The 25,108-nt window shown below is 41.5% G+C and overlaps 2 protein-coding genes across 5 annotated transcripts; both read right to left on the reverse strand.

The window, feature by feature from the left end:
* Positions 1 to 442: 442 nt before the first annotated feature.
* ptges (prostaglandin E synthase) lies at positions 443 to 7,481 on the reverse strand. Its single transcript, XM_061799545.1, has 4 exons — positions 7,362 to 7,481; positions 5,856 to 6,364; positions 4,050 to 4,132; positions 443 to 2,804 (listed from the first exon to the last, which is right to left on the reverse strand). Exons 2-4 carry the CDS (start codon positions 5,961 to 5,963, stop codon positions 2,555 to 2,557), a joined length of 441 nt encoding a protein of 146 aa, XP_061655529.1. The 5' UTR covers positions 5,964 to 6,364; positions 7,362 to 7,481; the 3' UTR covers positions 443 to 2,554.
* A 1,285-nt stretch (positions 7,482 to 8,766) lies between these two features.
* On the reverse strand, positions 8,767 to 24,958 carry usp20 (ubiquitin specific peptidase 20). Of its 4 annotated transcripts, none has more exons than XM_061799544.1 (25): positions 24,787 to 24,958; positions 24,439 to 24,529; positions 23,488 to 23,541; positions 23,010 to 23,072; positions 21,686 to 21,841; positions 21,507 to 21,615; positions 21,009 to 21,078; positions 20,615 to 20,728; positions 20,327 to 20,405; positions 19,437 to 19,893; positions 19,198 to 19,347; positions 18,205 to 18,317; positions 17,860 to 18,032; positions 16,342 to 16,436; positions 16,215 to 16,248; positions 16,078 to 16,123; positions 15,552 to 15,732; positions 15,328 to 15,454; positions 14,034 to 14,203; positions 12,970 to 13,051; positions 12,716 to 12,824; positions 12,533 to 12,635; positions 11,545 to 11,613; positions 11,296 to 11,464; positions 8,767 to 10,265 (listed from the first exon to the last, which is right to left on the reverse strand). In XM_061799544.1, exons 2-24 carry the CDS (start codon positions 24,514 to 24,516, stop codon positions 11,307 to 11,309), a joined length of 2,790 nt encoding a protein of 929 aa, XP_061655528.1. In that variant the 5' UTR covers positions 24,517 to 24,529; positions 24,787 to 24,958; the 3' UTR covers positions 8,767 to 10,265; positions 11,296 to 11,306. The 4 variants fall into 4 exon arrangements, with proteins under 4 accessions (XP_061655528.1, XP_061655527.1, XP_061655526.1 ...); XM_061799543.1 differs by having other exon boundaries at positions 15,552 to 15,756; XM_061799542.1 differs by having other exon boundaries at positions 17,860 to 18,056.
* Between the last annotated feature and the right edge of the window lie 150 nt (positions 24,959 to 25,108).

Raw genomic sequence — 25,108 nt, forward strand, 5'->3', positions numbered from 1 at the left:
TGGCGTCCTCCCCGCCCTGGTTCGGGGCCCCTCAGGATATGAACGCAATTACATAACTGGCCCAGGAATGCTGGAATTGCACACTGGATGAAAAGCAGGGGGCCTCGCACTTGCTCGTTAACTATTCTATCACCACTATATAGGGAGTTTTATACACTGGACCTAGATAGTTTCGTAAAAAAAAGTTCGCTAAAAGTCCTTTTGTAGTGATTAGGGAGTAGGGAATGAACGAAAGATTCTCGGAATCTCCCTGATCACTACGTAGGGATTTGTATATCGCAGATCTAGTTAGTCCCTAAAATGTCCACGCAAAGTAATCACTATATCGCGATTTGATATAGTGGACTACATAGTTCAGTTTTGATCAATTTCTGGCCGTCGAGAAATTGAAGACTATTGGATAACATCACTTTCAAGAAAGGAAAAGAAGACCAAATATGAGGACGTTTGCTTCAAGCTGTTTATTTGTCACTGCCGGTCGACGTTTGCTGTAAAATGGACACGTCCAACAAAAGACAATCAAACATTGGCCATTTAAACAAACAACAAAAATGTTCAAGCAAACCACGTAAGAGCAAAAGTCCGCTCGGTGAATCCGAACATGTAACGCGGAAGGCCACGTCATTTTTAAGAGATTAGTCGGGATTTTATTGAGGGAAAGTTGTCATTTCGACTGAATACAAATTGAATTTTATGAGAAAAAAGTGACATTGTTTTTTGGGGAAAGAAAAATCATAATTTCTACAAAACAGGTGGTAACTGTCTTAATCTTCATTTATAAAAGTTATTTAATTGAGAGAATGCATGGTCATTTTTTTTTTAGGGAAAAGGCTAATTTTCTAGTAGAAAAAAGTTAGATTAGATTTTTTATTTCATTTTATTGAGATAAAAAAGCAGTCATTTAAGTAATAGTTTTGCCTGAAAATCTTTTTGGGGAGAAAATGTCATAATTTGTTTGACCCAATTAATAATTTCATTGAGGGAGAAAAAAGCGGTGATTTTTCTGGAAGAAAATTTCACAGGCTTCACAAAAAAATGGTAGTTTTAATTCGGAAAATGTCATCATTTTCATGAGAAATTTGGTAATTCTATTGAGAAAGCATCAGAATTTTTAGGGGAAAAGTCCTAATTTTATTGAGCAAAATTTCCACACAAAATAAGTGGGAATACACGACAAAGACGGGCTAATGGAAATCACCATACAGTAGATGTCACGGTAATTGTAAACCCGCAAACAGCTGCTACTTAACACACATGGAGCAGCAACACATACAAACAGAGCATACAATGAGACTCACAGGCATATAAAGTTAAAATATTGCGAGAAAAAAAAAGTCTGCATGGACAGATTTGATTTTCAACTTGCACACACCCAAAACAATACACAAAAAATAATAATATTATTATTACATTTAAAGTTGTATCTTAAATAATTAAATAAATATTCAGACATGAAATATTCAGTCCTCGTGAGGAGCTTCCTTCGCATTTTCAAGTAGAGAAAAAAAAAAAACAGTAAAAAGAGCCACCGTGGGTCGATTCTTAATGCTGTCACAACACACTTCAACCCAACATATTGTTTGCGTGTAAACATCCGGTGAAAATCAGACTTTAACAAACATTTTTCCCAGCTCAAGAGGCCACCCGAAAATGTCATCAATATCGCTCACGAAATAATCGCGTATGAGCGGTCCATTATTGAGGACTCCGCATTGTCTTTGATGTTTACGAAAGCACGTACGGTCGGTTCGCTAAATTGTCTTTTTCATGTTTCCGAAAAACTCTTCCAAAAATCCCCCAAATACGGAACAAGGTGTGAGATTCGTGGCTGTTTACCAAAGTACGCACGTTAAGTTCACTTAAGGCAAAGTTGATTCCGATGTGTACCAAATTGTGTTTTATGTTTACAAAAAGTCCACTTTTTTAGTTTGAATCTGTAAAATAACAGAAACGAATACGAAAACACACATACATTATGTTTGTTGAGGACTAAATTGTTTTTGATGTTTCCCAAAACACAAAATGTGCGTGAGGTTCGTTGAAGACCGATGTTTACGAAAACATACGGGTTAAGTTTACTAAAAAAAACTAAATTGACTTCAATGTTTACGAAACTGCATATGTTAGGTCTGTGGAAGGCTAAATTGCCTTTGATATTTATAAAAATGATATGTATTTTTTGAATTGAGTCTGAAAAAAAGAAAGTTTTACGAAACACGTACGTTACGTTTGCGGAAGACTGATATTTATGAAAACACGTACATTAGCTTTGTTGAAGACAATGTTTACAGTCACACTTTTATTTTATTCTGAATTTGTCTTCAATGTTTATGAAGTGACTTATTTTGTTTTATTCCCCCCCAAAAAAAAAATTAATTATTACAAAGGCAAATATGTCAGGTTCGCTGACGACAAAATTGTCCTGCGTGTTTACGAAAACACCCAATTGTCTTCGAGGTTGACGAAAACGAGCAAGTTTGGGAAACCCTCGCCCGTCGCCTTCAATAAACTTCAGAGTCCGATGTCGGTTTAGCGGCGAGTGCCGATGGCGCGCTTAAGCGTAGGTGGCGACCGCCGCCAGGATCTGCAGCGCCATGGACACACAGGGCACCTGCGCCGCCACGTAGGCCAGCGAGCGGGTGGGCGCCGGCAGAGCGGCCAGGTAGGCCACGCTGTGCAGCATCCGGCACGCCGTGAACGCCAGGAAGTGGAGGCGAGCCGTGGACAGAGACGGGCCCGTCATGGAGTAGATGGTGCCCAGGAAGAGGAAGGGGAAGATGTTCTCCATATCGTTGCGGTGGGCCCTACATGGCACAAAAAGGAAGATGTTAGCTAAGATAAAGACATGAACAGTACCCGCGCGTACTCATCGTTTGGCACCCGCGGAGTCACCTATGCGCTGATTGATTTTTTTTCCCCCAATTTCTTTTTTGATTTTTTTTTTAAATTATATTTTCCTTTTTCTTTTTGTTATTTTTTCTTTTTTCAGAGGAACCAACCCCGAAAACACTTAGTAGCGGATTATAAGCCCTGCTTATTCAACAATTTTTGGGTTAAAAAAAATAATAATAAAAAATAAAACAATTCTGGGAAAAAAAAAAAAAGTTCAATGCAGTTTTAATGGGTGTCAATTTTCTGTGGAGTTTCGCTATTCGCCGTTTGGCCTATCCCCCACAAATAGTGGTAGTGCACCGTAATAATTGTTGAACATGATTTGCAAATCATTGTATTCTGTTTTTATTTATGTTTAACACAACGTCCCAACTTCATTGGAATCAGGACATCTCCGATTTTTTGGGAAGGTCACTGTGTTGCAATTATTCACCTGCACATCTGTGATACAGTCAGCTGCATAGGCAAATTGGTTTAAATGTAGCAAAGATCAGTTGGGGTCTTGGCAGAAAAAAAAACCCCTACCAATTACTTTATCCATTTAAAACACAAGCCACAGTCAGAGTTTTATGAAATAAATTCCCAAATACCAACCTTAGCCCGACGAATAGCTAATCCACACACTCACAACAATATCGAAAGGAACAAATGTAAGTAAAAAGCAACGTTTAGCTTGATTTTCTACAACTACAGTACTGTGGTTCAAAACATTACCGTAATGAATTTCTGGTACCCATAATGTTATTTTGCTGCCTGGATGGGCAAGATAGTAAGTGTCAGGAGTAGCGGAAATGGTTAACCCAGGAAATTGCCTGTTCACTCCTCCACATGTCCGCATGGGCTGTTGTTCATGTCATCCAAGCAGGGCACGCCTAATAGGCATGTGCTTGTGTTGTGTGTGTAGATGGCGACCTCACGTGGATAAGCAAAACACCTGCACCTCTTTCTAAAGTGCAGTTTTACAAACTGGCATTGCAATGCATACATGGAACGTATAAATGTATATATTAATATTGTAAAGAATTGGTCAATACTTTGCAGATTGCATTTACTGCGGGGGTTTCCTGGACTGTAACCCCCACAATAAGCGAGCGTTTCCTGTACTGCTTTGACGGTGTTGTGTGGTGACAGTTTTGTGTTCCGCGAGTGGGCTATACCTGCGGCATCGTTCCACGTCAGGATCCAGCCTGTGGTACTGCAGTCCGCCGTGTCTCATCGCGTCCTCGGGGTTGGCAAAAGCCTTCGCGTTCCGACAAAACAAAACCGCAAAGTTACAGTCTTGAAATCAGTGAGGCCGGATTGAGCATTCACTCACTCACCCTTCCATTCGTCGAGACAACCTCTTTTCATTATGAAAATCCATCCATCCATCCATCCGGAGTATTCATTCACTCCTTCACTCACTCACTTCCATCTGTTCTACGGTGGCTGAGACAGCTCACAACAAATGCAAACGGCACAACGGAACACATTAAAAGCACAACATAGCGGCATTAAGTTAGAACGGAAGTGACCGCGGGACTCCCCCCCCCCGACTCTCTCATGCATCCGGGAACTAGCGGGAACTCATAGGACAAAACATTCTCTCTCTCTCACTCACTATTTAGTCTCGAAATATTCATCCAGTCACTCACTCACCATTTATTCTCAACATTCATTCACTCACTCACTCACTATATATCCTCAAACTATTCATCAAGTCACTCACTCACCATTTATTCTCAACATTCATCCACTCACTCACTCACTCACTCAACGTATCATTGCATCCATGTCTGAAAAACACTCACTCACTCACTCTCTGTATCATTGCATCCATCTGTGTGAAAAACATTCACTCACTCACTCACTCACTATTTATTCTCAAAATATACATCCAGTCACTCACAATGTATCATTGCATCCATCTCTGAAAAATATTCTCTCACTCACTCACTATTTAGTCTCAAAATATTCATCCAATCACTCACTCACCATTTATTCTCAACATTCATCCACTCACTCACAATGTATCATTGCATCCATCTCTGAAAAACATTCTCTCACTCACTCACTATTTAGTCTCAAAATATTCATCCAATCACTCACTCACAATTTATTCTCAACATTCATCCACTCACTCACAATGTTTCATTGCATCCATCTCTGAAAAACATTCTCTCTCTCACTCACTATTTAGTCTCAAAATATTCATCCACTCACTCACTCACTCAATGTATCATTGCATCCATGAAAAACACTCTCACTATTTAGTCTCGAAATATTCATCCAGTCACTCACGCACCATTTATTCTCAACATTCATTCACTCACTCACTCACTATATATCCTCAAAATATTCATCAAGTCACTCACTCACCATTTATTCTCAACATTCATCCACTCACTTACTCAACGTATCATTGCATCCATGTCTGAAAAACACTCACTCACTCAACTCTGTATCATTGCATCCATCTGTGTGAAAAACATTCACTCACTCACTCACTCACTCACTATTTATTCTCAAAATATACATCGTCACTCACAATGTATCATTGCATCCATCTCTGAAAAATATTCTCTCACTCACTCACTATTTAGTCTCAAAATATTCATCCAATCACTCACTCACCATTTATTCTCAACATTCATCCACTCACTCACAATGTATCATTGCATCCATCTCTGAAAAACATTCTCTCACTCACTATTTAGTCTCAAAATATTCATCCACTCACTCACTCACTCAATGTATCATTGCATCCATGAAAAACACTCTCACTATTTAGTCTCAAAATATTCATCCAGTCACTCACTCACCATTCTCACTCACTCACTCAATGTATCATTGCATCAATGTCTGAGAAACACTCTCTCACTCACTATTTATTCTCAAAACATTCATCCACTCACTCACCATTTATTCTCAAAACATTCACTCCCTGTATCATTGCATCCATTTCTGAAAAACACTCAACTCACCTTCTTCCTTAGCCTGACTTGTCCCGTGATGAAGGCCAGCATGTACATCTTGAGCACCAGCAGCACGGCGTAGAAAACAAAACAGGAGAAAACGTTGTTTCTTAACATGACTGCGACGAAAAAAAAAAATATCCTGCGGTGATCCAAAAGGGAAGTGGCGGAAAAAGTGGAGCACAGGAACGCTGTGTGCTGAAGTAAGTGTCCAACGACGGGGGGGGGGCCGATATTTGTAGTCTGCGTTAGCCTCCACCCACTGACTCAAATGATGGTGATGATCATGATGATGATGGCAGCCTGAGCTGGAGCCCACAAAGCATTCATGGAGGATTCCGCCGTGTTTTCCCCAGACGTGAGATGTCGAAACATGCATCACCGCTGCCCTCGGGACACGGCAAGTGACAACAACTCAGGAGCTTCAATTCTTTCTTTTTCTTTTTTTTCCCCCAAAAAGTTGTAAAGCACGTGTGTCAAACTCAAGACCATAAAGGTTTGGCTTAAATTTTGTTTTTCTGGGGAAGAAAAAATAAAATAAATAGCCATAAAACTGCTAAAAACCTGTCATGGCTAGCCATATGTTTAAAAAAAAAAACAAAAAAAAAACTAGTAGCCTCTCCTGGGTTCAAGCAATAACAAATGAGTTTTAGTGCTCACTGCAGGCCAAATTTGTCTTTGATGTTTACAAAACACGCACATTCGGGATGTTGAAGACTTGAAAAAGTGTTTCCGTATTTGTGAAAAAACATACGTCGTGTTTGCTGCAGACTCAAAATGGTCTTTGATGTTGGCAAAAACGTCTCGACGACTTGTTTCTTCTTTCCGAAAAGTAAAAAAAAAACAATGATGTGGTCGGCTCACTGACGGCAAAATTGTCTTTGAGGTTTCCAAAACCACGTGTTTGAAGTTTTACAAAGACTCGAAAATGTTGTGATCTTTCTGAAAGGCAGACCAGATAAGCCTTAGGCCCCCAAAAAACTATGCTAGTCTGAGCGAGCGGCTAAATTCTCTTTGAGGTGTCTGAAAACATTTTGTTCGGTGGATCTAAGGCGACATCGTCTTCGTTATGTTTTCCAAACATTCCAAAATTCTATTCGATGTTTACAAAAACACGGTAGGTGCGTTCAAGGCTCAAAACTGTCTTTGATCTTACCTCCCCAAAAAATATGAAAGAGTTTTTCATTTTACAAAAAAAAATATTGATAGTTTCATTGAAGGCTAAATTTTCTTTGCTGTTTACAAAACCACGTAACGTCAACTTTTCCGAAGACTAAATTCTCTTTAATCTTTCCCAAAACACATACCAGTCTGTCATGTTACAAAACAATATAACAATTTCATGATAGGTTCATTGAAGATTTAGTAAAACATTGTCTTTGACGTTTACAAAAATGTGTGTCACGAGTTGAAGAGTCAAACAAAATTTCCTAGGTTTGCTCGAAATGGTCTTGTTTGTGAACTTTTTTGTGTTAAGTAAAAAAACGTTTTTAAAAAAAAAAAAAATATGCTTACCAAAATAAGTGTCTTCCACAATCCGGTACATTTATTGCTAACTTGAAATTGAGTCTCCAGTGTGCCAGTCCTGCGACTGAAATCGAGCCAAGACACTCAGACAGTGTTCACCCTGGCGTAACGTGACTCATGTTGACAATTCTCCAAAAAAAGTACAGGCAAAATACGGGCTTCCGTGGTTAAACTTTGCTTGCAACAGCTGCAAACTTTCCACTCAAATTCCAAAGTATTATTACTCACGAAACCATCACACAAATGATTAAGACCACTGTCGTCTACATTGCTGGATTTCCTTATTTACTAAGTTAGTAAGTACATCTGATTTATATAGCACTTTTCACAGAGAGGACTCACAAAGTGCTACACGTAGTTATAGAATACTGTCATGTCATACATAACCACATTTGTTTAAATTTAAAAATACATTTAAATAATTTGAAAAAGGTTGTAGTGGTAATAGTACAAAGAACATTGTGGCCAGGGATTGCATTTATTTGTCGCAATTCTAATAAAATATGTTATATATCATTTCCGGCAAATTACAAAAATATATTACAATATAATTATAACAACAACAAAAATACTGCATAGTGATATGATACATTGTTATTGTAATAAAATATTACTAAAACTCTATTGCATTATATTAGAAAGATATTGTTGCTATTCAACAACAAATGTGAATATGCATGTTTTACATGTTAAACATGCATATCCACATTTGTATACCTGTAAGCAAGTATTTATTTGAGGTCCGGTGCTGATTTCTTTCAAATGTAAAACAAGAATGTGTCAATTCCAGTCGAAGATACACTATCTCAAACATTTATTACGCCAAATTGCAACACATTTGTTGTTTTTTAGCTATCTCATTTATGATGCTAAATTGCAACGCATTCGTAGTTTTGCTACAGGGAGAACTAGGTGTCTCTGATTGGTGAGCGGATTTATTTGTCCAAATTAAAATAATGGTAATTATTATACATTTAAAATAATATCTCACAAACAGTGGTAATCAAATCAATACTTGAACAATATAATTAGTACAACAAATACTAATGTAAATTAGTATTATTATAAAAATATTACTATAGAATATATTGTATTATGCAATGATTATATTGTCGGTGTCCAACAAAAAAAACAGTGTCTCCATATTTTTTATTTGAAAAAAGCCATGTTTTTGCAAAAAAAATAAAGGGAAAAAAGAACAGCCGTTGATTTGAGCTCCGGTGCTCATTTCTTTCAAATGGACAAAATAAATGTGTTAATTCCAGTGGAGGCTTGTAATATTTGAGGAAATGGTGCAACTGTCTCAAAATGTTATTACAATAAATTGCAACAAATCTTTTCCTCGACTGCGACCGGGCGTCAAAATAAACTCCAAATAATGATGACAAGGAGGTCATTAAATACCACATTTAATAATTTAACCAAGTCATTAGTACATCATGTGTACACACATTAAGACATCCTGTTGGAACGAGGCCAACCGCTGTTTTGTTGGTTTCAAAGCATCGCTAGTACCACGAACACTGTCATGAAATGATTCGGGGGGGAAAATAAATAATAAAGTCACGGCATGCTACGTGCTGAAACACGGGCAAAAACACACACGAGCAGATTTGAAAATGACTGCACTGTACTGTACTGCTCAAGTACTTTCTTCCATGACTGGCACATACTAAACACAGCACAATTCACCTTTTATCGATGTACACCGTTGCCCCGCTTTGTCGCCCGTTTGTAAGACATCGCCGGGCAGCACTGAGCTCTACTGGAAGAGATGCAGCGTAATTAAGAGCAGGAAGAAGAGGCAGAGAAGGTCCCCTACTAAGCTCCAGTAATTGTCCATGTGCCCACAAAGCAGAATTAGAATTACCGTAACATCTACGCTAATTTATGCAAGCTTGTCTGTGGGGTTTCGCATTATATGTTAGCATTAAGTTAGCTGACTTTCGTTAGACGAAATAACATGATTTGGTTGAACATTTCGGTTTATGTATGAAAATGTTACATTTTCTTTTGTTGTGTGCTGTGTTTGTATGTGTTGCTGCTCCATGTTGTTTGAAGAGTTATAATTACTGTAACATCTATGCTAATTTCCGTAAGCCTGTCTATGCTGTTTTGCATTATATGTTAGCATTAGGCTAGCCTAAAAAACAGCAGCTTCTGTCTAATCTGAAAAACACAAGTAAGGTGTATTTTTTCATTTGTTATCATGAGTTAATTTAGCTTTTTTTTTGGGGGGGGGGGGGGTTATGTATTGTTTGGTTCATGCGGAACATGTCGGTTCAGTCCTGATCATCCTGTCAGAATTTAGCTTGCGGCAAAGTTCTTTTCATCTCAGAACGAGCTCGCACGTCAATAAAGAGGGAAACTATTTTGGGATGTTTTTTGTCAACGTTGTACCAAGTTATCAAAAATGCATTCTGACTTTTGCACTGAAGTTGAAGTGCATTTCAGATTTTTGATTTTTATTTTTTAAAGTTTTCTTTTTTACGTAAGTGCCTGTACTTCTACATACGTACTTTTGCCACCTCTGCTTTCATTTTCCAACTGTATAAAATGGTATTTTGTCTGCTTTTGTTGTGCACTTGCTAGACATTCCTGAGGGCTCAGACGTGTAGAGTGGAGTGCGTGCGCTTGACGGCCCGTGTTGTGGTAGCAGGTTGCTATGCCGATAACGCCCGGATAAAAATTTTTCTTATTTCTGGGCGCCGTTGCCTGTGGTTTGCAGCCATGATGACATTGTGAGGATTTATAAAAAAAAAAAAAAAAAAAAAAAAAGGGGGAAAATAGATTGAGTCCCGCACGTTTACAGTCTACTCACGGCCGAGACTCATCCTGCTGCGTCGTCCGGGTGCAAAATTCCTCAGCTGTGTGGGAGGGCGCGGGAAGGCGCTGCGGGGAGAAAATCAATCGGGAAGAGAAAAGAAGACGGCGTTGAGGATGATGCGAGCCACAGGTGTTTAAATGGCAGTAACGTGATTCGTGGAATGAAGACGCTGACGTCAGAATGTGGCGTTTCGGGATGAATGGGGAAAACGCTCACACGCTGGCCGACTTGTTCCACGAACCGCGCTGCGTACACGTGTCACACGTGGAACAGCAAATCCTCAGTGCTTGTAACATTATAGTTCCCACCACTTTGGCGCTTATTACTACAGCTGCGCTTGAGATGCGAGACGTCGTTTGGCCAATTTTAATTATTAATTTTTTTGCTTTGACTTGAGAGCAAAAATTTGAGATGCAAGCGCTTTATGGTTGCGGTGAAATCAATCGGACTTTACGACAAGCTGGTGACAGAAAGTGAAGAATTCTTCCAAAAAATGTTGTCCCCCCCCACCTTTTTGTTTAAGATCATCAAACAAATGTAAATGTCAAACAAAAGACAACCCAAGTAAAAATTACCACATTTTTTTTTAGTGGAAAACAACCTTTTTCTTTTTCTCCCAATGACTTGTTTTTCTAATGAAGATGAACAAGCTTCTCGTAAAAAAAACATGCTATTTTTCGCAATAAAACTAAAATTAAGAGATGTCTTAATAAAATAACCACTTTTTTTCCTCATAAAATAAAGACTTGATGCACATGAAATGACAACCTTTCCGTAAATAAAATTCCGACTTTAATCTCATAAAAATTACGAGTTAGCATAAATTATAGTTGTGTTGAATATGTTGGTGTTTAAATATACAAAGTTTCATTGGCTTTTATGTGTGAGTTTTATAGTAAACCTCAAGTGGGCGTGACAAATAAGCAGCTTGACGCTTTGCTTCTTATTTGGAGAACTGCGCGAGCACGAGTCTTCTTCTTTTGCCCAAAGTGATGTTATCTGATCGTCTCCCATTTCTTGACAGCAAGAAGAGGGGCAAAGGAATATTTCCGAAAGTGTGTTTGAATAAGTCGAAATGTGTTTTTGGATTCCGACCTCGGGCGACGTCAGAGCGCTCTGGTCTCGGCTTCGATCTTCCTCTCGCCGTGGAGGCCGTCGGGGTCGGCCGGGATCGCCGTCTGTCTCACCGCGATCTCGGGACCCCCGCCGTAAATTCCCAACAAGTACTGCCACGTCTCCTCGGAAATCTGACCATAGTCTGCGCCTGGGGGGGGGACGCACGCGCTCTTCAGATAACGTTTGTGGATTTGCCGCGCGACCGTTAGCGTGAGCGCTGAGACTGACCTTGCTTGAGCTGAACGTGGCCCGCCTTCATGACGCCGATCTTGCTGTTGTCGATGGGACCCGGAGGCTCTGAACACAAAACGGGGGCGGGGGGTTTATTTACTCAACTGCAGATGGGTGAGGCGTGCTGGAGCCTATCCCAGCTATCTCCGGGCGAGAGGCGGGGTACACCCTGAACCGGTCGCCAGCCAATCACGGGGGGCACATAGAACACAAACAAGCATTCGCACTCACATTCACACCTAGGGGCAATTTAGAGTCTTCAATGAACCTAGCACGCATGTTTTTGGGATGTGGGAGGAAACCGGAGTGCCTGGAGAAAACCCACGCAGGCACGGGGAGAACATGCAAACTCCACACAGGCCAGGCCGGGATTTGAACCCCGGTCCTGAGAACTGTGAGGCAGATGTGCTAACCAGTCGTTCTCCATGCCAGAAGGACTTTTTACTTCTAACATTTAAAACAAAGTAAGTAGTTACCAATTCTTTTATGAAAATTATAACCTCTCTGTAAGGTTTCCACTTTTTTTTGTAAAATAACAGTAATTAGTTAGTTTTTCTTCATAGGTACAACTTTAATATCATAAAATGATGACAGCTCAATAAAAATTCAACTTTTATTTTATGACTTTCAGATTAAACCAGCTTCCCCCCCCCCCCCCCCCCGTAATATTATTACTCTATTCTCAATAACATGACAAAGTCTTTCTCTATTTAAAAAAAAAATGTTCTCATAAAATTGGGATCTTTTTCTCAATAAAATCCTAATTTTTTCTCGTACAATTATGACTTCTTTGTAAAATTATCCACGTATCCCTAAAATTGAAACTTTTCCCTTGTAAAATGATCACTATTATCATACGTTTTCAATGTAATATTATGAATATATTCTAAGAAATCCTCTTTTCTCAATAAAATGACAACTGTCATGACATAAAATCCAAAATTTCTTCACCATGTATAATAATAATCCGAGTCCATTTTGTTACCGTTGTCTTTGCCTTTGACGAAGGTCTCCCATTCGCGGAACCACTGCATGCTGATGCACAAGATGACGCTCGGCGCCTCCTCGGCCTGAAACTCTTTGTTCAGCTGCGCACGGCGACAGTTAGGGCGTCGTTTCGCACGTCGGTGAAACCCATTCAAGATTGTGTTTTTTTTTTTTTTTTTACCTTAATGAAAGTGTCTATCTCTGTTTTCCTGCGTTTGGCGAGCGCCTCGATCTCCACCTGGCAGATGGCGCACATGCACAGGTGGTTGACTGCAGGGCCGCCTCCGAAGCTGAACAAACAATAGAAACGCCAGCTGCAGGTCATTTTTTTTTTCCCCCAATAAAATCAACACTAGCAACCCTTTATTGCTCAGTGACTGTTTTTTTTGTCAATGTCTTGTCTCCGTCTGGAAAGCGTGTTCTGAAAATGCTGACCTGTTGTAAAGGTACTCCCACACATTCTGCGGCACGATAACGACCAGGTCGTCGATGTGGTTGTATTTATTTGGAGGGATGCCTGGAAAAAGACAAAATATTTAAAAAAAACAACCACCGCTTAGCTAGATGGAGTGCACATGTACAGTAACAAAACATATTGATCAATGAATACCTCCCAAAATTGAACATAATTGTCTTTCTTGTTTTCATACAGCTCCTGCATTGAATCTCAGCAAGTGTAGCTAATGAGGTGGCTTCCACAATGTAAGCCACCAAACATTTCTTCGATGAATTGCACGCTTTTCAACACTCCACTTGGTGAAAGCACCACACGAGTGCGGGTGCGGTACCTAGTGGTGAATCTGCTACATCACAATTTGTCTGCATCGCCGATCGCGGCGAAAGGCGGGACTAAACCCGCAAGTGGTCGTCAGTCACGTGTTCCAAAAAAATTGAATAAAAATCTTACTTTGTTTATTCAATTTTTTTTAAACGTAGGACTATTCTTGTGTAACTTTCGTGACTTTCGTGAATCTGCAACTATTCATTTTTAAATGACAATTTTAATAAAATTATTTAAAAACAACAATAAAACCATTCTCAAAAATATCATAATCAATAAAAATTTGACTTTTCCGAGCAATATTACGAGTATATTCCCATAGATTAAAAAAAAAAATTTCCTGTGAAATTTGTGACATTTTTGTTTGGATGAAATTATCCCCTTTTTTTCCAGTGAAATATATTTATTCTTTCCCCTCAATAAAATACCCCTTTTTTTTCCTAAATAAAAATGATTTTATGAGGAAAACCTCATAAAATCATTTTCTATTTTCCTTTTATCAATAAAACTGACTTTTTCCTCATTTTTTTCCTTAATAAAATTAGGACTTTATCTTTGTAAAATGACGACGACTTTCCCCCCCACAGTAAAAACCAATGAAATGTAAAACAGTAAAACTATGACTTTGTTCTCAGTATAATTTGTTTCTCAAGTACAAGCTAATATGGACTGTCTCGTCATATAGTGAGCGCCAAGGAGCGATGTTGTCCGAGCGCACCTCCGTGGTGACAAAGGAATGTGTGGTTGGCGATGGGGCCCGGTTCTGCGAAGGTGTTGAACTTGTTGAGCCACTCTCGCGAGATGTAAAACTGCAGCAGGCTGGGCTCCTTGCCGCTGGCCAGAGCCACCACCTTCTGCCGCTCCCTCACAGACTCCTCGCTGCTTTTCCTGCACCGCAGCGACGCAATCATTCAAGAGAGTGCGCGGTCAACGTCGCAGATTTTCAAGCCATCGTTTTTTTTTGTTTTTAAGTCGGAATTTTGGAGTTGCGTGCCTTCATTGTAGTACCACGTTGTGCCGCAACATGCCAGGCAGCTCTGAGCTCTACAGGAAGGTGTGCAGCGGAGTTAAAAGCAAGGAGAAGAGGCAGTGAAGGTCCCCAGCTACAAAAACAAAGCAGGGAGAATATATGCCTGTGCGTAAACTCTATTTGCATGTATTGCTGCTCCAGGTGTGCTACAGTAGCAGTCGGTTAAAGGTTTAAAATTACCGGAACATTTATCCAATTTCTGTTAGCCCGTCTATGGCGTTTCACATTATATGTTCGCATTAAGTTGGCAGACTATGATTTGGTTGAACATTTTGGGGTTCGAATATACACTAAGTTTGTAACTTTTTTATGTTTTTTATTTGAAAGTAAACTTCAAATGAGAGGGACAAACAAACAGCTAGAAGCAAGCACACTGAGTCTCTTATTTGGAGAATTGTGCGAGCAAGAACATTTAAACAAATAAACAAATAATTTACAAAGTGCTTTAAGACGTTTAAGTGTGTTTTAATCAATTTAAATGTGTTCAGAGCATGTGGCAGAGGTCAAACTATTTAAAAAATGATGTATATGGTCTTTGTAGCCTGCGGATTTTCACCTGGTTGGAAATTCCTTCCCTAAAGGGGGTTCCTGTATGTTCAAACACCAAAATTCTCAAACAAACCATATAATATCGTCGACTTAAAGTCTCCTAGCTCAGTGCTAACATATAATGTGAAGATGGTTTTATGAAAACTAGCACAGATGCTATGCTAATGATAAACCTTCAGAACAATTGCTCCTTTAACACACAACTATTACTGGAGTTCAGTTGGGGACCTTCTCTGCTTCTTCTTCTTGCTCCTAATTACACCACGTCTTCCAGTAGAGATCAGTACTGCGGCGCATATTGCACAACATGTTACTACACTGAAGGTGCGCAACTCGAAATTTGGACTTGCCTGTACACTGTAAAAAGCCGCAACAGAACAATCGTTTAAAAATCTGCCCTGTAGCGTGGAGTGCAAACAATTCCGAAGCTTACCTGTAGAAGAGCACATAGGCTTCTGCGTTCTGCACAACCGTCTCGTGGACCTCAGTCACGTACTGGTCATCAAATTCGTACCACTGACCGTTGATCACGTTCTGACAATAAGCAATGTAGTGCCCACCTGCGAGGAGAAGAAGACCATACAGGGTTTTCTTTTGGGTTTTTTTTTTTTTCATAAGCACGTACAAACTTCTTCTGCACGTTCTTGTCGGTCGTACTTCCAGCGGTGCCGTGGTGACAGATGACGGAGAGCAGATCGTACGTGGTGACCTGGGACGGGCTGTCTTTGGCCAGGAAAGGTCGCATGTCCAGGCCCTCCAGCGGGAAGGAGACGTGGTTGCTGATCTTGAACGAGTACATCACCTCGTGCCGGAAGCGCTTCAGGTGGATGCACAGAATCTGCAAAGCCAAACCTTCAAAGTGCTACATCAGGAAAAAAACAGCAGCTGACAGCCAGCCGCTAACCTGAGCTCACAACGCCAACACTACACTACAGGTAAGACAATTCATGCATTCATCAACAACTCATCGATTATCAAATTTATCGACAACTATTTTGATAACTGATTCATCGTTTCGAGCCATTGTTTAATTTAAAATTGTCCAAATCCTCTGATTTCAGCCTCTTAAAAGTAAATATTCGGATTTCTGTAGTCAATCCACGGAAGCAGATTGATTACTTTAAGTCGCACGTTGGTGGCGTCAAAATAACCTGGAAAAATCACTGTCAGAATAAAACAATACCTCTGGAAGTCGGAGCACTTTGCAATATTTCACACCATTTCTCAACCTGCGGAAATGCCCCAAAAAAACATGGAATATGAGTTCGGGGGGAAATCCATGCACCAATGGATGTTTTTTGTATTCCTGCACATACTCACTTCTTACATCTCTCACAGCTGTACATGTTGTCGCCTGCCAAAAGAAAAAGACAGCAGACATTGATTCGGGTCAATCGTTTTCATATTTTCCTCGACAGATTTTCCAGTGTTACAAATGCGAAAGAACCTTTGAGCTCATCGGCGGCAAAGAAGGCAGCCAGGCAGTCCTCCAAGGTCACCATGGGCCCCCAGAACCAGCTGGGTATACACGAGACCACGAACCTAATCCCAAACAAACGACCAATGTTTCAACATTTGTCATCCATTATTGACATACAGTGAACCCCCGCTGCATCGGGGTATTTTTAAGCAATCGCTGGGTTTTCTCCGGGTACTCCGGTTTCCCCCCACATCCCAAAAACATGTGTGGTAGGTTGATTGGAGACTCTAAATTGCCCCTAGGTGTGAATGTGAGTGCGAATGGTTGTTTGTTTAAATGTGCCCTGCAGTTGGCCGGCGACCGGTTCAGGGTGTACCCCGCCTCTCGCCCGAAGGTAGCTGGGTTAGGCTCCAGCACGCTCGCGACCCTCGTGAGGAGAAGCGGTACAGAAAAAATGGACGGATGCCATTGGACCCCCGCATATTTGCGCTTCGAAATTCGCGGATTCGACTATGAACAGATTTTTTTTCCATTTTTTTCCCCCCATTTATATATTTTTTTCCAATCCTTATTTTTTGTTTTTCTTTTTTCTTTTGCTTTTTTTGGGGAGGAACCAACATCAAAAATGCTTTTCGCTGGTTTGTTCATTATCCGTTATTCAAGAATTTTTGGGTTATAAAAACAAACAACCCAGAAAACAGAAAACAAAAGGTGATTTTTTTTTTTTCCAAAGCGATGATAATGGGCATCAATTTTCCGCTGATTTTCGCTATTCGCGGTCCAGCTGCCGGGCACCACTGTGGTCTAGATGCCGTGCAATTACCAGCAAGATGAAGATGCAGATAAGGTCCCCTACTAAGCTGCAGTAATAGCCGTTGTTCCTACAGAGCAGCGAGAATATGAGCCTTTGAGTATTTTTGCATGCTCTGTTTGCATGCGTTGTTGCCCTGTGTTTGTTCTTTGTAATTACTGTAACATGGATGCTAATTTCCGTCAGCCCGTCGATGGCATTTCTCATTATAAGTTAGCATTAACATAGCAGACGTTTGTTAAAAGGGGACTATGTGGTTTGGTTGAAAATTCTGGTGTTTAAATATACATTATAATTCTCTTTTGTGGAATTCACTGTTTGTCTGTGTTGCTGCACCCGTAGGTTTCAAAGGTTTAGAATTATCGTAAGAACAAAATCACGAGGTGTGGTTGAACATTTGGGTGTTTAAATATACAATCTTTAATTCTCTTTTGTTTTATGTGTCATTCTTAAAGAAATCTTCAACTAGGAATGACAAAAACAGCTTGAAGCAAGCACGCGTTGCCTCATATTTGAAGAACATGATCGATTGATTTCCATTCCTCAAAGTGATGTTATACGATACGAGCGTGGGAGCAGGCGCTAAGGAATACTTTCGAAATTGTGTTTTAATACGTTTAATCGTGTTTAAAGCCGGTGGGAGGGGTAAAACCTGAAAGAAAAAAGGTTGGAACGTATCCCCCCGCGATCAAGTGGGGTTGACTGTAATTGGATCGTGTCTGCGTCTGACCGACCGGCGTATGGAGTCCATGATGAAGGAGATCCAGCCCTGGGAGCCGTACGTGTCGGGACACACGTTGGTCTTGACAGGAAGGTTCTGGTGGATGGACAAATGGAGCTTGGCCAAGTCTTCTTTCCCGGGAATAGGCAGAGACAAGTCTTGGAAGGTCTCCACTGTGGTAGACACCTGCGGTACAGTCACACTATTGTGCTGCAATAATGGAGATTTTGGAAGAATAACATCACATACATAATGATCAATGGAAGGAACGCTTCAAATCTGCGGTCCCATTTAGTCTTTTGTCTCACTCACAGATGGGCTCCGGATTCACATGGACAGTGTCTGCGGGTGAACTCACCCTGTCGCAAGTCAGACACTGCACCAGGCTGAGGATGGAGCCGTCAAAGATGTCGGAGATGACGCTGCGATAGTGCGACTGCTTCTTCTTCCTGGAGCTCAGCAGCAACTGAGCTGGAAAAAAAAAAACACACACACACACACAAGACAAAGCACATGAAACGAGAGTGATGAACAGGTGCTCAGTAATACTCTAAAAAGCGTTTGTCTTTTTAAAAAAAATAAAGGCAGAGGTTCGATTGATTTCTATGTATTAATGTTAGTGCCATCTATTTTGGTTTGTCAGAGACTTCTGTCACCAATCCATGGGGAAGCCTCGTGACGTTTAACTCCCATCAAATGGGAGCCAGGCAGTCACATGACCGTACACGACGTCCCTGTGGCCCCACACGGAAGCAGCGTTTTCAAAGTGCCCCATTTAGGTGAAACACGGCAGAACTCCATGCTAAACGTACAGCTCACCTGCGAGCCTAGAGAGGATAAGCAGTCTGGAATCTGGATCGGCGGACTATGAAAAAGATCAGCTATGTCATGTGCTGGCATCTGTGTCTGCCGAAAAAAGTCGTCAGCCTACAAGAACGCCACTTTGAACTGCGTTCAACCAACCACAGCACGTGCAGGCAAATTGCGGTTTGTCTGACCTGCTCAGACCAACTGCAGTTCTCTGGTTCGTCGCTTTTGAACGGGAGCAAGGCGAAAAAGCAATCGGCAATGTATGCAAAGATGGAAGTTGGCAGAAATCAAATTGTCTCCGAGTCATGATGAATGTGGATGGATATTCATGTCGAAGTTCAACATAATCAAATTCATTCTTGTAGATTTCAGGGCTTGTGTTGTCACTGAACGGAATATTCTGTGGGTCTTGAGAGAGCAGTCAAAAGACAATATGTGCAACGCTGCTTTACAAATGGCTGGCAATCTCAGGCTGGTGCTTAAAATATTTGCCGTTTCGTGTGTGTAAACGGGGCATCACTGTGAATATGAGAGCGTGCACCTTTCTTGAAAGGGTACGAGGACCCCGCAGAGCGCAGCGGGCTGGAGCGAGGCGGAGTGGAGGAGAGCTTGGCGTGAAGCTCCTGGAGGTTCCTCACAGGACTGCAGGGGGTGGATTGCGGGCAGGCCGTCGCCACTTCGTTGTTCGGCTCTGCTTGAACAGAGAATTGACTTCAAACATTATGAATCAAAAATAAAAAACCTCATCCTCAACTGGGTGGGCTTTCCGAAGCTTCTCACGTGAGATGCTGTTTCCTTCCTGTACTTGGTTGTTCTCTCGGTGTTGGGCGTCAGTATCCTGCCCCGCGTCCTCCTCTTCGTCGGCTCTCTCGGGAACGGCCGTGTCCACGTCGGCGTCCTCGTCCATGTCCTGCGAGGGCCCGCGAAGGGGCGAGCCGGACACCCGCCTGTCCTTCAGCCTCTCCTTCTCCGAGATCCCCCCGCCCAAGGGGCCGTCCCCCGCCGTGCCGACGCCGTCGCGCTCGTCCTGCGCGAGCGTCTCGCCGCTGCAGTTCCCCGCCTCGCCGCGGTCGCTGTTGGAACCCGAGTCGCAAGAGAGGAAGTCTTCCTCGGCGGGCGAGCGCTCGCCGTCAAGCCTCTCCTCGCCGTCGCTGCTTTCGCCGCCGCACTCGGTCAGTGGCTCCTTCAGCTCCTCGTGGAGCTGGTCCATCAGGCAGCGCAGGAACTCCTGGGTGTCCTTTGGGACAGCCACAATTCATTCATTTACTATAAAACTGTCATATAAAATTTGAGAATTAAACAATGTACATTTAAAGACCAAAATGTTCAACCAAAAATGCTAATGCTAACATATAATATGAAACGCCATAGACGGGCACAAACGGCAAATTAGCGCCGATGTTACGGAAATCCAAACACACACTTTACTTTAACACACACGGAGCAGCAACACATGCATGCAGCACGTACAAGAAAAGAGAATGAACACTGTATAGTCCAACACCCAAAAAATATATTTGCTGACAGCAGCCAGTAGATGTTTCCATCATTTAAATAAATGGGAGCGAGGTTGAAAAAAGTCTCGGCCAAACAAATGTTGTGCATCATTTCATTTTTTTTGCATTGCGTGATGTGAGGTGAAGCTAGTTACCTGTTGCACTCGTGCCTACCTGCTGAGCATAACCACGAAACATGGGGTTCAGCAGCTTGATGCCGTGGGACAGACTGGTCGGGACGACATAGCTGGGCCTGGAACAAACCGGCAGCCCACTTCATATACTGTAAGCGGTTGGCCAAATGTATTTCTAGAATCATATATTTTAGACAATATTTGTGGGGGACAGAGACCGAGCTAAGCCTTGAACAGCGAAAATTACCATTATTCGAATTAATAAAGATGTACCTGTCCTGTACATTACATGCTGCTAAATAAATCACTCATCTTTATCGTTAATTACCGTTTTTTATGCCAGAGTTCTGAGATGAGTTTCTGGTAGCTCTTGCAGAGAGCCGGCTTCTTGTCGGTGCGGACCAGCCCGGCACAGTCCAGGAAGTACTGAGTGAGAGGAGGGCTGCTCGGAAACAACAGGAATTTTAAAAAATTATATAAAATGAAATCTCCACGGCGATCGGCTGAAACTAAGTGTCTCATTTTCATTGGCTATCAAAAAGCGAAATACGGAGGGAGAAATTGAAATATGCATCCATTATCTCGCATTGTTCACATTTTTTTGGTGCTAGATTAAAAAGAAGCAAAGAGCACAAAAGTGAGTCGCTTTAGTGTTTCATTTTTAATTTTCAATTGCAAATGGAGAGATCAAATGATCCACCAATTGGCTGAAAGCAACTCACCAGTTGGACAGAGCTTGAAGAGCTGCGTTCATGTAGCACGAGTTGCCAATGTTTTTCATTCCCGTTAAACCTACAAAACGACAGGGGAGCAGCTCATGTTGCCATGACGATGGCGCAGATTAGAGGACGTACCGCTGTATGGAAAGCCCTTTGAGCGTTGATTCAATAGCCATGATATCCAGCTTAAGGGACATGCACTATTACACTTTTGGCCTGCTAGTACAACCTTAAAATGAATTTCAAGGATATTGAAAAAGAAGAGAACCTTTATTAGACCCACCATGGGGAAATTTGGAATGAATTCATGTTCAAACACGTTCAATATCTTGATGTCGCATAAATGCTCAAATGATTTTCCATCAAGCCATTTGAGAGTTGATTTAATATTCTACTAGTGCGCTGCATTGTATTACTAGTGAGGACACAAGACATACTAGTACATGGACTTTCAGGTAGATATCAAGGATATGGAATAAAAGCTTAAATGATTTGCCTTACCTCTGGGTTTAAGCTCGTCCTCCTCGGATTCGGAGCCCTCCTCTTCCCCCATGGCGATCGGCACCGCTTTTAGCGGGTGACCGAGCGGCGGCGGCGGCGCTGCCACTTCCTGGGGGAAAACAAAACGTGGTTTGTGTCATTCCTGCAGATCACGAGAGAGAGAGACTGTAGAGTCGCACCTGCTCCGAGGCTACGCAGTGGTGGTGGTGGGGGCGGGCGGCAGGTGCCAGGGAAGGCGCCAAGGCGGCCCTGCGCTCCAGAAACACCTCCCGCTCGCACACGTAGCACCAGATCCTGAACGTGGTCAAGTTCACTGTCAGGTTGTGCTTCTTGGCCTGGATGAAAGGAAAAGTATCTTCTAGAAATGGAGCCCCCAAACTTCAGTTCGAAAAATCACAGTCAGATCTTCAGAACAAGCTGACAATCTTGTGTTCCTAAAACTCAGCCTCTGAAACAGTTCATTTATTTGCACGTTTACTGGATAAATGGTAGGCAAACTTAAATGTCACTTGAAGCACTGTGTTGTATTTATTTCAATTCTTTGCAGTTTACTCCATTCCTTTAAAAGTGGTTGTACTACCAGGCATTCTCAATTGGATTTATTTGGACACTGGATATGTGTTTTATTTTATTTTTTCAAAATCAAAATCTGTGGTCTCTAAAAAAATATGCATTTCATAAATAAACCTAGAAAAGAGCACAGATATTTGACATTAATTTAATGTAACTTTAAGGAAAATATATCGTCATCAGGAAATAAAATTGTAAAAAAAAATGTATCGGGATATACATTTTTTGTCCATATCGCACAACCTCTGCTGTGAGTTTCGTTGTATGCTCTGTTTGTATGAGTTGATTGAAGGTTTTTTATAATTACCGTAACATCTATGCTGATTTATTCTTGTCCGTCCGTCTATGGCATGGGACATTAGATGTAAGCATTCAGCTAGCGGACTTTGGTTAGACAAATTTATGGTTTGGTTGAACATTCCGGATTTATAATGCTATTTAAATTGTCTTTTGTTTTATGTGTCAAGTTTACAGTAAGCTTTAACTGGGAGTGAGAAATAAACATCTTAAAGCAAGCACTCGTTGCCTCTTATTTGGAGAACTTGCATGAGACAGGGCCAGCCAGCTTTGTCTCATGCAAGAGGCTCATTTCAGCAAGACAAGAAATAGATGCTCTTATTTATGATTCTACAGTGTTCCGCTGCATATTCACTACTCGTGGAGTCATCTATTTGCATTTTTTTTTTGGGGGGTGGGGGGGGGGGGGCTATTCTGCATTAGTCGCTGTTTTTCTGTTCAGACCCGAGCAATATAAAAGTATTGCTTTGCGTCATCTTGTGGTATCTATAGGGATACATTATTATTCTAAACCTTTTTCTCTCCTTTCAGCCTCTTTCTCACAGAAAACCCACAAAATTGCTGCAAACAGAAGACCTAGCACGGATACAAGTACGCCTCTGCCTTTTACACAGAAGCCGGCGACTGTTATCTCACCTGAGCATGCAGCGTGCTGTGATCGGAGTACGACTCTCCACAGCCTACATATGGGCAGTCATTCTACGGAAAGAGAGGAAAAAAAAAAAAACAGTGAGCTGCTATTGACCGTCTTTTTGCAAACAAAGTAATTTGATTTGAATCTTTTCGGGATGCGCCGTTTTAATAAGTTGAAGTGCTTAAAAGCATGTAGCAGACAAACTATTACAAAATGGTTTTTTTTTGTAATGGTCTCTCTATATCGCAGATTTTTTAACCTGTCTTGGATGGGTATGGAATGCATTCCCCGTGATAAACTGGGCTTCATTGTATACACTTTTGGCAACATTGTTGTTTGTTGATGTGCCGTGACATTTTTCAAATGTAAAATATGTGCCTTGACTCAATCAAGGTTGCGAAACCCTGCTCCAATGATAATTTGTCCCGGATCCTCTTGCATCACTCACTCTTTAAAACAGGCAGGAAATATTCAAAGTACCTCAAGACAAGCCCACAGGTTCGCCCCCCCGACGGCACATGATTGACAGGTTCCCTGTAAGAAAAAACAAAAAAGCAAAAGCACACGAATGATATTTACATACCGTAATTGTTCTGTACAGTGGTGGGAAGTAATACGTTGTTGCTGTACTTCAGTAGATTTGTTAGATAGCCATACTTCCATCCATCCATCCATTATCTGAGGCGCTTATCCTCGCAAGGGTCGCGGGAGCACTGGAGCCTTCGCCGTACTTTACGTGAGCATTTATTTTTCCGATCACGTTCCACTTCTACTGCCTACATTTGAAAACCAGATATCTGTACTTATCTTCTTACTTTGTTAAAATAGGCTTGTTACCTTTTTAAACTCCGCGGATGAAGACACAACGTTTAAGTTTAAAAAAAAAAAAAAAAAAAAAGACGCAACTAAAGTGTGTTTACACTGGATGCTCTTCCTACCGGCTCATTTTTTCTCCAGGCTTGGGACATTGGCCAGGAATCAAATGCATCTGCACAAAAGGCAGCAGCATGTACCGCTACACCACTAGTGCTACAAAATGTACAGCTAATGTGTGCAAAGACAATTTGCTATTGTGCTAAGAAACCAAAATGGGTATTGTATCTATGGAAATTGACAGCAAAAATGTATTTTTACTTTTTACCTTTATTGTACCTAAGTACATTTCAGCATGTATTTTTATGTTTACTTAAGTAAAGGAGTTAAATCAGAACTTTTTTTTTTTACACAAATACATTAGTCCCAAAGAGCTGCTGTAGACCACAACTCACGCCAAGATGCTCACACAAAGACGAGCAGGCCAAATCTATCTATCCATTTATCTATCTATCTATTTATCTATGAAAACAGTGTGTGCCACCTCTGCTCCTGTTTGCTGATTTCCATGAAGATGACATCCATCTAATGGATGACAAGGGAATGACGACGACCCACCTTGGATTTGTGAAGGAGGTCGTCTTTGGTCACCTCCCCGATGGAGTCCAGGTGGGGACAAAGGTCTTGTTCGGCCATATTTGGAGTTCAGCTGAAAAACAACAAGGCAGATGACAAGGCTACCGCTAGCTTTCAACGATGACGAGCCACAAAAAACCAACACGGCTTGTGCAGTCTTAATTCTGGAATAACGACGACTTAGCCTCCGCTAATGTAAACAAAGACAAAGGGGAAAAAAAGAAGACGAGGCCTTCCAGGAGTGAAAGGATGGCTCCAGGAAGAAGACGATGCCAGTACAGTCTGCTAAAACACCGGCCACCGCCATGACCGTTGTAAATTCATATTTACCGTGACGTGGGAGAGCTGTCACGGGGAGAACAGCTTCATAATGCCCGTAAACAAACCGCCGTGGGTAAGGACGAGGCGGCGAGGGGGTGAATGAAATGACGAGACAACAATTCTCCCCGACCGTCCCCAAAACAACTCACTCCCACCAGCCCTCCTGTCAGCCACTGCACGTGACGTCACGTCGCAGGGCTGGGGGAGGGGCTAATTCCGTGACGCAAACCACGTGATTACGAAATAGAAAAAAATCAACTCACCTTTCAAATGTAATGACGTTAAACAAAAATACAATGCACATATATATATATAATAAAATTTTATTTTG

Source organism: Phyllopteryx taeniolatus, chromosome 15 (assembly GCF_024500385.1).
Source record: "Phyllopteryx taeniolatus isolate TA_2022b chromosome 15, UOR_Ptae_1.2, whole genome shotgun sequence".
Lineage (NCBI taxonomy): Eukaryota > Metazoa > Chordata > Actinopteri > Syngnathiformes > Syngnathidae > Phyllopteryx > Phyllopteryx taeniolatus.